Source organism: Ranitomeya imitator, chromosome 1 (genome assembly GCF_032444005.1).
Source record: "Ranitomeya imitator isolate aRanImi1 chromosome 1, aRanImi1.pri, whole genome shotgun sequence".
Classification (NCBI taxonomy): domain Eukaryota; kingdom Metazoa; phylum Chordata; class Amphibia; order Anura; family Dendrobatidae; genus Ranitomeya; species Ranitomeya imitator.
Genome location: NC_091282.1, coordinates 820,508,392 through 820,520,140, shown reverse-complemented (window position 1 = coordinate 820,520,140; position 11,749 = coordinate 820,508,392). Strand labels below are relative to the sequence as shown.

General features: G+C 43.8%; 1 protein-coding gene across 2 annotated transcripts in view; it reads right to left on the bottom strand.

Annotated features, from left to right (window-relative positions):
• Positions 1 to 2,364: 2,364 nt before the first annotated feature.
• THOP1 (thimet oligopeptidase 1) overlaps positions 2,365 to 11,749 on the bottom strand; it is a 94,530-nt gene continuing 85,145 nt past the window's right edge. For both annotated transcript variants that reach the window (XM_069740168.1, XM_069740176.1), the window contains exon 13: positions 2,365 to 2,743. In XM_069740168.1, coding sequence (XP_069596269.1) covers positions 2,585 to 2,743 — 159 coding nt within the window. In that variant the 3' untranslated portion in view covers positions 2,365 to 2,584. The remainder of the gene's footprint in view (positions 2,744 to 11,749) is intronic.

The following is an 11,749-nucleotide window of genomic DNA, read 5'->3' as shown; positions in this document are numbered from 1 at the left end:
ACTGATGAAACCTAGTCAGTATCACAAATAAACAATTACATCCAGGTACCTTATATTTGACATCTTTTCTGATTAAAGTTGTTCCCATCACTTTTTGTCTCCCTGTAGCACAGACGCCATGATGAGATTTCATGTCCAAAGTTAGTCTCTGCAGACTTTCCTCTTCTCCATATTCAGCGGCAAGTCCCAACATGGTGCTTTTAAAAATGAATGCATTATACTACCCCATAAAGATATCTCCCATGCAGATAGATATAATTTCCTGCATAAAATATACCCCCACATTGCCCTTGCAAAATATGTCCCCCAGACTGCACCCTCTCCAAAATATCACTCCACAGTGCCCCTGTGCAAAATATGCCACACACATCCTCGGCAAAATATCCCTAGCACACTGCCCCTCTGAGTACCTGTCTCCCCCACCTCTTGCAAAACTATGCCCCCTTTCAAAATGGTCAGCCCCATTATGTGCCCTCAGAGTAACATTAAACTCTCTCCACCTCACCCACAATGATAATGCACTCAGTCTTTGGCTCCCGGATGGAGCGCATACCATTGGTAGCGTCGTCTCCTCCTCTTTGGTGCCTCATCACGCTGCTGCACTTCGGGGCTGGGAATGACGAGTGCTGCGCCAGTCTCGGCACCACTGTGTTCAAATATATTCGCGTCTCAAAGACACAAATACATTTGAATTTAAGAAGCAGCCAGCGCATCCCGGAGAGATCCACAGGCCGCACAACATACTTTGACGGGCCGTATGTTGTGCAGGCCTTGTCTAAAGATTAGTTAGATTATTATACACACAGTAGATGGTGGCCCGATTCTAACGCATCAGGTATTCTAGAATATGTATGTATGTATGTATGTATGTAGCACAGGCCACGTAGTATATAGCAGCCATGTAGTATATAGCAGACAAATAGTACGTGGCCTGAGCTATATACTATGTGGCTGCTATACACATACATATTGTAGAATACCCGATGCTTTAATACAGGCCAAACAATATAAAATAGTGGCCACGCAGTATATAACACAGCCCAAACAGTATATAACAGCCCACGTACTATATAACACAGCCCACGCAGTATATAGCAGCCACGCAGTATATAACACAGGCGACGTAGTATATAACACAGCCCACGCAGTATTTAACACTGGCCACGTAATATATAGCACAGCCCACGCAGTATCTAACACTGGCCACGTAGCATATAGCAGCCACGCAGTATAGAACACAGGCGACGTAGTATATAACAGGCCACGCAGTATTTAACACTGGCCATGTAATATATACCACAGCCCACGCAGTACAAAACACATCCCACATAGTATCTAACACTACCTATGTAGTATATAGCAGTCAAGCAGTATAGAACACAGCCCACGTAGTATACAGCAGTGTGGGCACCATATCCCTGTTAAAAAATATAATTAAAATAAAAAATAGTTATATACTCACCTGCCGGGATCCAGCGAAGCTCTGGTGATGGGCGCGCAGCTGCCACCATCTTCCGTTCCCAGGATGCATTGCGAAATTACCCAGATGACTTAGCGGTCTCGCGAGACCGCTAAGTCTTCTGGGTAATTTCGCAATGCATCTCTGAGAACAGAAGCTGGCGGCAGCCGCGCGCGCCTTGACGGAAGGTGAGAATAGCAAGTTTTTTGTTTATTATTTTTAACATTACATCTTTTTACTATTGATGCTGCATAAGCAGCATCAATAGTAAAAAGTTGGGGACACAGGGTTAATAGCATCGATAATGGAGTGCGTTACCCGCGGCCCGTTACCGCTGGCATTAACCCTGTGTGAGCGGTGACTGGAGGGGAGTATGCGGGCGCCAGGCACTGACTGCAGGTGAGTAGGGACTAATCGGACTGTGCCCGTCACTGATTGGTCGCGGCAGCCATGACAGGCAGCTGGCGAGACCAATCAGCGACGCGGGATTTCCGTTACGGAAGTTGCAGACAGAAAGATGGAAGTACCCCTTAGCCAATTATATACGGTATATAGATTAAAGCCTAAAGGTCCCCATACACACTAGATAGAAGTAGGACCAACCCATAGCTAATGTGTTTGGGGCCTCCAGCCTTTCCTATAGCAGATGAGGAAAATTAGGATCTGGCTGTTTTAATTTATTTAACTGATCCATTTGTTGCACAAACAGATAAGCTCCAGCCTCACTCCTTCCATAGAAAATACATGAACGATCAGTCACGTTGAGAATGAGCATTCATGTGTATGGGGGAGTCAGGCTGCATTTACCCAAGCTGAATAGCCACAATAAAGTTGCATAGGATAATATTTACACAAACTTTTGAAGTTATTTGTCTTTCAAAAGGGAATAAAAAAAATAAGTCACATTTTGGTACAAATTTTTATTTAATTCGGAAGAGAACATTAGGCCATTTCAATAGTAGAGTACAAGAGTAGGAATGTAAGTCAACTCCAGTCATCCAAAAACATTAATGCTCCCAATGACCTATATCTGATCCATAGAAATTCCATACTTATAGGTCTAGGGTTCATTACATCTCCCAGAAATTACAGTTCATCCACTTGGAAGAATCTCGAGCTACTTTATTAACAAGCTGATGGCACAGGGCAGGTCACGCTGGTTAGTCCTTTGCTCTGAAAGAATGCATCTTGTTTTGGATCACGACCAAGGAAATTGCGCAGCATCTCACTAGCATCTAGAGATCCGCCCGGCTTCAAGATACAATTTCTGTAGTCAGAACCCACCTAAAAGGAATTAAATTAAAAAAAAAAAAAAACATGATCCGTTAAATTACTACTCACATAGAACATGCACAGAATATTGTGAATATGACTTAGGCCAAGATCGCACAAAAAGGTGTAAATTCTCAATTGTACTCATCCACGTCACCGATGGGTGCATGTGCCTGTGCCTTTCGGCACGCTCTAATTGTGAACCTGATAAAATAGTTGAATCCTGTGATTTTTCTCTGGCCTATTATCCTTCAATACTTTTTTATAACAGAACTGAACAAAGGACTTCATGCCCTTAGTTGTAAATAAAGAGGTAATTCAGTTATCAGTACAGGAAAGGTTACTTCCAGTGACAGCAGCCTACCATTGAGGGTTATAATAATTTAGCAATGACTGGATTATATGATCCGAGAATGTACTTAATATAAACTTTTCTACCCAAGGAAAACAGAATCTCTTCACGAAGAATATAGCAGATTATTCAATTACTTATTCTACACCTGACTACAAACAGCAAAAATTAACAGCCCTAAATAAACTTAGCTAATGTCAGGTTATGCTGAATTAAAAATTAACTTATTATTAGGTATGCCAAAAAAAATGACAAAGCCCATCTATCTAATCGTCTAAGGGGTACTTCCGTCTGTCTGTCTGTAACGGAAATCCCGCGTCGGCATGCTGCGACCAATCAGCGACAGGCTTAGTCTGGCCATGAATTGGCCCCTCCCTACTCTCAAGTCAGTGCCCCCTCCCCACTCCCCTCCAGTCAGCGCCAGTGTGTTGCCCCATCCCGGACCAACTTTTTACTATTGATGCTGCCTATGCAGCATCAATAGTAAAAAGATAGAATGTTAAAAATAAGTGCTAATCTCACCTTCCACAGTCCACCGATGCACGCAATGCTGCCGCCAGCTTCCGTTCCCAGTGATGCATTGCGAAATTACCCAGATGACTTCGCTAAGTCATCTGGGTAATTTCGCAATGCATCACTGGGAATGGAAGCTGGCGGCAGCATCAAGCGCATCGGGACAGCGAAAGGTCGATGCCGGAGGGTGAGTAACTATTTTTTTTTATTTTCATTTTTTGAACAGGGATATGGTGCCCACACTGCTATATACTACGTGGGCTGTGTTATATACTGCGTGGCCTGTGTAGTATGGGCTGTGCTATATATTACGTGGGCTGTGTTATATACGGCCTGGCTGCTGAATACTACGTGGGCTGTGCTATATACTACGTGGCTGTCTGTGCCACCATCTAGCATATAAATAATTGTCTAAGGTCCACTTCCGTCTGTGTAACGTAAATCCCGCGTCGCTGATTGGAGAGCCCCTGATGTGCCTAAACAGTGGAAACCCCCCACAAGTGACACCATTTTGGAAACTAGACCCCTTAAGGAACTTATCTAGATGTGTGGTGAGAACTTTGAATGCCCAAGTGCTTCACAGAAGTTTAGAATGGAGAGTCGTGAAAATAAAAAATATTTTTGTTTTCCACAAAAAAGATATTGTAGCCCCCAAGTTTTTATTTTCACAAGGGTAACAGGAGTAATTGGACTGCAATAGTTGTTGTCCAATTTATCCAGAGTACGCTGATGCGCCATATGTGGGGGTAAACCACTGTTTGGGCGCACGGCAGAGCTCGGAAGGGAAGGAGCGCCTTTTTGGAATGCAGACTTTGATAGAATGGTCTGTGGGCATTATGTTGCGATTGCAGAGCCCCTGATGTACCTAAACTGTAGTAACCCCCCACAAGTGACCCCATTTTGGAAACTAGACCCCCCAAGGAACTTATCTAGATGTGTGGTGAGAACTTTGAATGCCCAAGTGCTTCACAGAAATTTATAATGCAGAGTCATAAAAAATATATATATATATTTTTCCACAAAAAAGATTTTGTAGCCCCCAAGTTTTTATTTTCACAAGGGTAACAAGAGAAATTAGACCCCAGAAGTTGTTGTCCAATTTATCCCGAGTACGCTGATGCCCCATATGTGGAGGCAACCCACTGTTTGGGCGCATGGCAGAGCTCAGAAGGGAGGGAGCACTATTTGACTTTTTGAGCGCAAAATTGGCTGTCGTGTTTGGAGACCCCCTGATGTACCTAAACAGTGGAAACCCCCCAATTCTAGCTCCAACCCTAACCCCAACACACCCCTAACCCTAATCCCAACCTGATCCATAATCCTAATCACTAACCCTAACCATAATCACAACCCTTACCCCAAAACAACCCTAATGTCAACCCTAACCATAACTCTAATCAAAACCCTAAATCCAACACACCCCTAATCCTAATCTCAACCCTAACCTCAAACCTAACCCTAATCCCAATACACCCCTAATCACAACCCTAACCTTAACCCTAATCCCAAACCTAACCCTAATCCCAAGCGTAACCCTAATGCCAACCTTAACCCTAATACCAACCCTAATCCAAACCCTAACCCTAATCCCAACTCTAACCCTAACTTTAGCCCCAACCCTAGCCCTAACTTTAGCCCCAACCCTAACCCTAAGGCTACTTTCACACTTGCGTTGTTTGGCATCCGTCGCTTTGGACAAGAAACGGATCCTGCAAATGTGCCCGCAGGATGCGTTTTTTGCCCATAGACTTGTATTGCCGACGGATCGTGACGGATGGCCACACGTTGCGTCCGTCGTGCACTGGATCAGTTGTGTTTTGGCGGACCGTCGGCACAAAAAAAGTTCAATGAAACGTTTTTTTTGTACGTCGCATCCGCCATTTCTGACCGCACATGCGTGGCTGTAACTCCGCCCCCTCCTCCCCAGGACATAGATTGGGCAGCGGATGCGTTGAAAAACTACAGCCGCTGCCCACGTTGTGCACAATTTTCACAACGTGCGTCGGTATGTCGGGCCGACGTATTGCGACGGCCCCGTACCGACGTAAGTGTGAAAGAAGCCTAACCCTAAATTTAGCCCCAACCCTAATCCTAAATTTAGCTCCAACCCGAACCCTAAATTTAGCCCCAACCCGAACCCTAACCCTAATTTTAGCCCCAACTGCTGTTCTCCTGCCGGCCAGCAGATGGAGACAGATGGCGCGCGCACTGCGCATGCGCCCGCCATTTTCTTTTGCCGGCGGCCAGGAGGAGCAGCAGGAGGATCCAGGGACGCAGGTGAGTATTGTAGGGTCCCCGAATCCCCCTATTTCTCTGTCCTCTGATGTGCGATCACATCAGAGGACAGAGAATTACACTTTACTTTTTTTTTTTTTTTTGCGGTCGCCGGTAAACAGTTAATTACCGGCGATCGCAAAACAGGGGTCGGTAAAACAGACCCCGATCATGCTCTTTGGGGTCTCGGCTACCCCCGACAGCCGAGACCCCAAAGATCCTCGCGGGGCCGGCCGGCGGGCGCACTGCGCATGCGCCTGCCATTTTTAAGATGGCGGCGCCCACCGGGAGCCACGAGGAGCACCGGGGGAGACAGGTAAGTATTGGGGGGCTACCTGGGACCCCTTTTCTCTGTCCTCTGATGTGCGATCACATCGGAGGACAGAGAAATTAAAAAGAAATCGCTTTTTTTTTTTTTTGCGATCGCCGGTAAACGGTTAATTACCGGCGATCGCAAATGCGGGGTGGGTAAAAAAAACCCCGAATCATGTTCTCTGGGGTCTCGGCTACCCCCGGCAGCCGAGACCCCGGAGAAAATCCGACTCTGGGGGGCGCTATTTACTTTTTCCACAGCGCCGTTAATTAACGGCGCTGTGGTTTAAGTACCCTTAGCGGCCGCCGTTAAAAGGCGTATCGGCGGTCGCTAAGGGGTTAAGCAGAAATTGTATAAACAATAAAATAACAGCATTGACTTTTTTTGTTTAGGGGATTTCATGGATTCTGGAAACTATCCACCTCCAAGATCACCATCATCCTGTTCTACAGTTTCAGAGTTATCCATCCAGGATAGTGCTTCATTAGCAGCAGCATCATCATCAGACACCCACAGCCACATATCACCATCACCCAAAAGGAAGAAAAAACCTTTACCTCCTGGAACCACCATAGATAGGTTTGTGATAAGAACTAGCAGATTAGAAAAAGAGATGATTGATGAAAAAATTGCCCAGTTTATTTATGCAATGAACTCTTCTTTCCGTCTGACTGAGAACCCACATTTCATTAATATGGTTCAGTCACTGAGACCAGGATACAGTCCACCCAGCAGAGCTGATGTTGCAGGGAAACTGCTGGATCAAGTGTATGACAGAGAAATGGAGCAATGTGCAACAGCTTTGGAGGGTAAAATTGTTAACCTAAGTATTGATGGGTGGATTAATGTCCACAATGATCCTATTGTATGTGCTTGTATAACAACAGAAGAAGGTAAAGTCTTCCTTGCACAAACAACTGATACGTCAGGAAATGCACACACAGCAGAATACTTACAAGAAGTGGCAGTAAAAGCTATAACGACATGTGAACAAAAATTCAAATGTCTAGTACGCAGTTTGGTCACTGACAATGCTGCAAACGTATCCAAGATGAGAAGAGATTTAGAAGAGCAGGGAGGGAATACAAAGCTGCTAATAACATATGGTTACAGTGCTCATTTGCTGCACCTCTTAAGGCCCCTTCACATTAAGCGACGCTGCAGCGATACCGACAACGATCCGGATCGCTGCAGCGTCGCTGTTTGGTTGCTGGAGAGCTGTCACACAGACAGCTCTCCAGCGACCAACGATGCCGGTAACCAGGGTAAACATCGGGTTACTAAGCGCAGGGCCGCGCTTAGTAACCCGATGTTTACCCTGGTTACCAGCGTAAAAGTAAAAAAAAACAAACACTACATACTTACCTACCGCTGTCTGTCCCCGGCGCTCTGCTTCTCTGCACTCCTCCTGTACTGGCTGTGAGCATAGCGGCCGGAAAGCAGAGCGGTGACGTCACCGCTCTGCTTTCCGGCTGACCGACGCTCACAGCCAGTACAGGAGGAGTGCAGAGCACAGCGCCGGGGACAGACAGCGGTAGGTAAGTATGTAGTGTTTTTTTTTTTTTTACTTTTACGCTGGTAACCAGGGTAAACATCGGGTTACTAAGCGCGGCCCTGCGCTTAGTAACCCGATGTCTTCACTGGTAACCAGGGTAAACATCGCTGGATCGGTGTCACACACGCCGATCCAGCGATGTCCACGGGAGATCCAGCGACGAAATAAAGTTCTGGACTTTGTTAAGCGACCAACGATCTCCCAGCAGGGGCCTGATCGTTGGTCGCTGTCACACATAACGATTTCCTTAACGATATCGTTGCTACGTCACAAAAAGCAACGATATCGTTAACGATATCGTTATGTGTGAAGGTACCTTTAGCCAAAGACTTAAGTGTTCCAGAAATAAAGGCTAATGTTGTTGAAATTGCTAAATACTTCCGTAATAATCATTTTGCTGCAGCAGCTCTGAAAAGGATGGGTGGAACCAAGCTAACGCTCCCACAAGATGTTAGATGGAACTCTGTGGTGGACGGTTTTGAGCAGTATATCAAAAACTGGCCTATTCTGATGACACTTTGTGAAGAAAATCGAGATAAAATAGATGGCACTGTCACGGCCAAAATCCTCAACATTGGGCTTAAGAGAAATGTTGAACATATGCTGAGCTTCCTGAAACCCATCTCTCAAGCTTTAAACAAAATACAGAAAAATAGCTGTTTTATTGCGGATGCTGTTGAAATTTGGAAGGAACTGAGTGAACACTTAAAAACAGAACTACACATGGACAGAATTAAATTACAAGCAGTAAACAAACGAATGTGACAAGCACCGACTCCAGCTCATTTTTTGGCAAATATTGTCAATATCCAATATCAGGGTCAAAACCTAAGTGCTGAGGAAGAGGAGTTAGCTATGACATGGGTATCCAGCAATCATCCATCTTTAATGCCAACTATAATAAACTTCAGAGCTAAGGGGAAACCATTCAAGAAATATATGTTTGCTGAAGATATTTTAAGGAAGGTCACACCAGTAAACTGGTGGAAGTCCCTTAAGCGCTTGCATTTAGAGACTGTTCAAGTAATGATTTCACTTTTAACAGCAGTAGCTTCTTTTGCAGGCGTTGAAAGAATATTCTCTTCCTTTGGACTCATTCATTCTAAATTGAGAAATCGGTTGGGACCCAATAAAGCAGGAAAGCTTGTTTTTCTTTTCCAGATTATGAATAGGAACAAAGAAGATGATGATGAAGATGACGACAAGTGAGCTACAGAGGACAGCAGGGACAGTAGTATTTAAGTTTTTCATGTGTCGGCTTGGCTGACAGTAAGTTTCTTATAATATATATTTTTTGTTTAGCCAAATTAGTTAACAAACATGGATGTTTGTTTAAGCAAATAACTTATGCTGTAATGTTGTTATTGTTTCAGTTGAATAAATCTATTTAAATTGTTATTAAGGTCAGGATTATTTTTCTCCTTCCTAAGTACAACAGAACAGTGGTGTCCAAATATGAATGATTAACCCATTAAACTGGGGAGAAAAAAGTAATATAAATAGTGATTCTAAAAATCTTCATCTACTTGCATGTTAAAGTAGCAAGAACTAGTTTAGGTAGAAACTTTGATTTAAATCACTGATTTATATCAAGCCTTACTGACTAGTGATTTAAATCGTGATTTAAATCAGTTAGATTTAAATCAAATCCACCCTGATTGCGGCAATGACCCCAGATGACGTCGCGGGGCCCTCAAAAACCTGGAGCTCGCCCTGGCTTCACTGATTGTTTGCGGCCGGCCGCGAACAATCAGCGACAGACGCAGTCCAGCCGCGAATTGGCGCGGGATTTGAACCACGCTTCGCTAATTGGTCGCATCCGGCCGGCTGAATCCTGTGTATGCATTGCATTATTCTGAAATCTTCATAAATAAACTACATACATATTCCAGAATACCCAATGCGTTAGAATCGGGCCACCATCTATTGTTATATAAAAGGGGCTACCAGTGTAGAGGCTTCCACATGTCGGTTTTACAAAATTTCCCTTTTTAATTTTAATAGTAAAAGTTATGTTTTAGAGCCTTTAGTTGGGGATTTATTTGCCTTTGGCAATCTGTGATTTCTATTAGTAATACCCTACGTTGACTTGGTTGCAATTGTTGGTTGTATCAAGTTCTATGGTTCAGACGCAACAGAATTAGAATCTGCCTCCAGAGCTTATTTTAAATGAAAGGGGACATTACCATTGTGAGACATGTAATGACTCAGGGTTATCTCACACTAGCATATAAAATCAAACGAGTGCAATCCAATTAAAAAAAAAAAAAAAATATCGGATTGCACTTGGACCAATGTTATTCAATGAGGCAGTGCAGATCTGCATATTTTTTCTTACCTATATTCTTGATCAGATTACAAAAGTAAATAAAGATTGCAGTTTGCTGCGATTTCACTCCGAAATCGGTACAGAGCAAGAGAAAAAAAAATAAACGCATTGCATATGGACCATCAGTATGGCACCTGATTTTTACAGATACATTACATTTCCTGTAGCATAGAAAACTGTAAGTGGTCCTGTAAAAGATGAAATAGTTGCCGAGTAAAAGAAAAACACAGATTGCATATAGTCACCCAGATGAGAATGGGTTCGATTTTTTGTACGCTAGTAGATACCCTCAGACTGACAGTCTGCTCTTATGTTGTCAACTCTACGGTGCGATCAGGACTAACAGTACAGCAAAGAACACTGTAATGAGGCAAAATTCACTACTGTTGTACTAACTAATGCTATTGTCCTCTCTCAGTGCCTGTGCATGTGTGTCAGAACATTGCATTGTATGATTTTTTTTACATAACTCATTTGTGTTTTATTGCATGAAATGTGTTTGATGCAATAGAAAAACAGAATGTAACATTTGGCGCAGGAACCTTTGTTTGCAATTACAAATGTCAGATGTTTCTAGTAGTTCTTAGCCATGTTTGCACACACTGCAGCAGAGATTTTGGCCCACTCCTCCATACAGATCTTCTCCAGATCTTTCAGGTTTCGGGGCTGTTGCTGGAGAACATTGAGTTTCAGCTCCCTCCAAAGATTTTCTATCGGGTTTAGGTTTGGAGACTGGCTAGGCCACTCCAGGACCTTGAAATGCCTCTTATGGAGCCACTCCTTAGTTGGCCTGGCTGTGTGTTTCAGGCGATTGTGATGCTGGAAGACCCAGCCACAACCCATCTTCAATGCTCTTACTGAGTGAAGAATGTTGGACAAAATCTTGTGATACATGATCCCATCTATCTTCACTTCAATACGGTGCAGTCGTCATGTCACCTTTGCAGAAAAGAACCCCCAAAGTATGATGTTTCCCAACAATACTTCACAGTTGGAACAATGTTCTTGGGGTTGTACTCAACCTTCTTCCTTCAAAGATGATCCAGATGTTTATTGGGGATCTTCAAATGGGACTGGACACGTGCTGACGTGAGCCTTGCGTGCCCAGCAAAATTTTAACACATGACAGCGTAGTGTTTTACCAATGGTAATGTTTGAGACTGATCCCAGCTCTTTTAAGGACATTGACCAGGTCCTCCAGTGTAGTTCTGGGCTGATCCTCGACCTTTCTCAGAATCATCCTTACCCCACAATGCGAGATCTTGCACGGAGCCTCAGACCGAGGAAGATTGACAGTCATTTTGTGTTTCTTCCATTATCTAATAATTGTGCCAACAGATGTTGCCTTCTCACCAAGCTGCTTGCCTATTGTCTTGTAGCCTATCCCAGCCTTGAGCAGGTCTAAAATTTTGTCCCTGGTGTCCCTAGACACCTCTTTGTTCTTGGCCATGGTGGAGAGGTTGGAGTGTGATTGAGTGTGTGGACAGGTGTCATTTATACAGATAAGTTCAAACAGGTGCAATACAGGTTAATGAGTACAGAGTAGGAGGCTTCTTAAAGAAAAACTATCAAGTTTGTGAGAGCCAGAATTCTTGCTGGTTGGTAGGTGATCAAATACTTATTTCATGCAATAAATGCAATTTACAGTAACTGTTTAAATATCATACAATGTGATTTTCTGG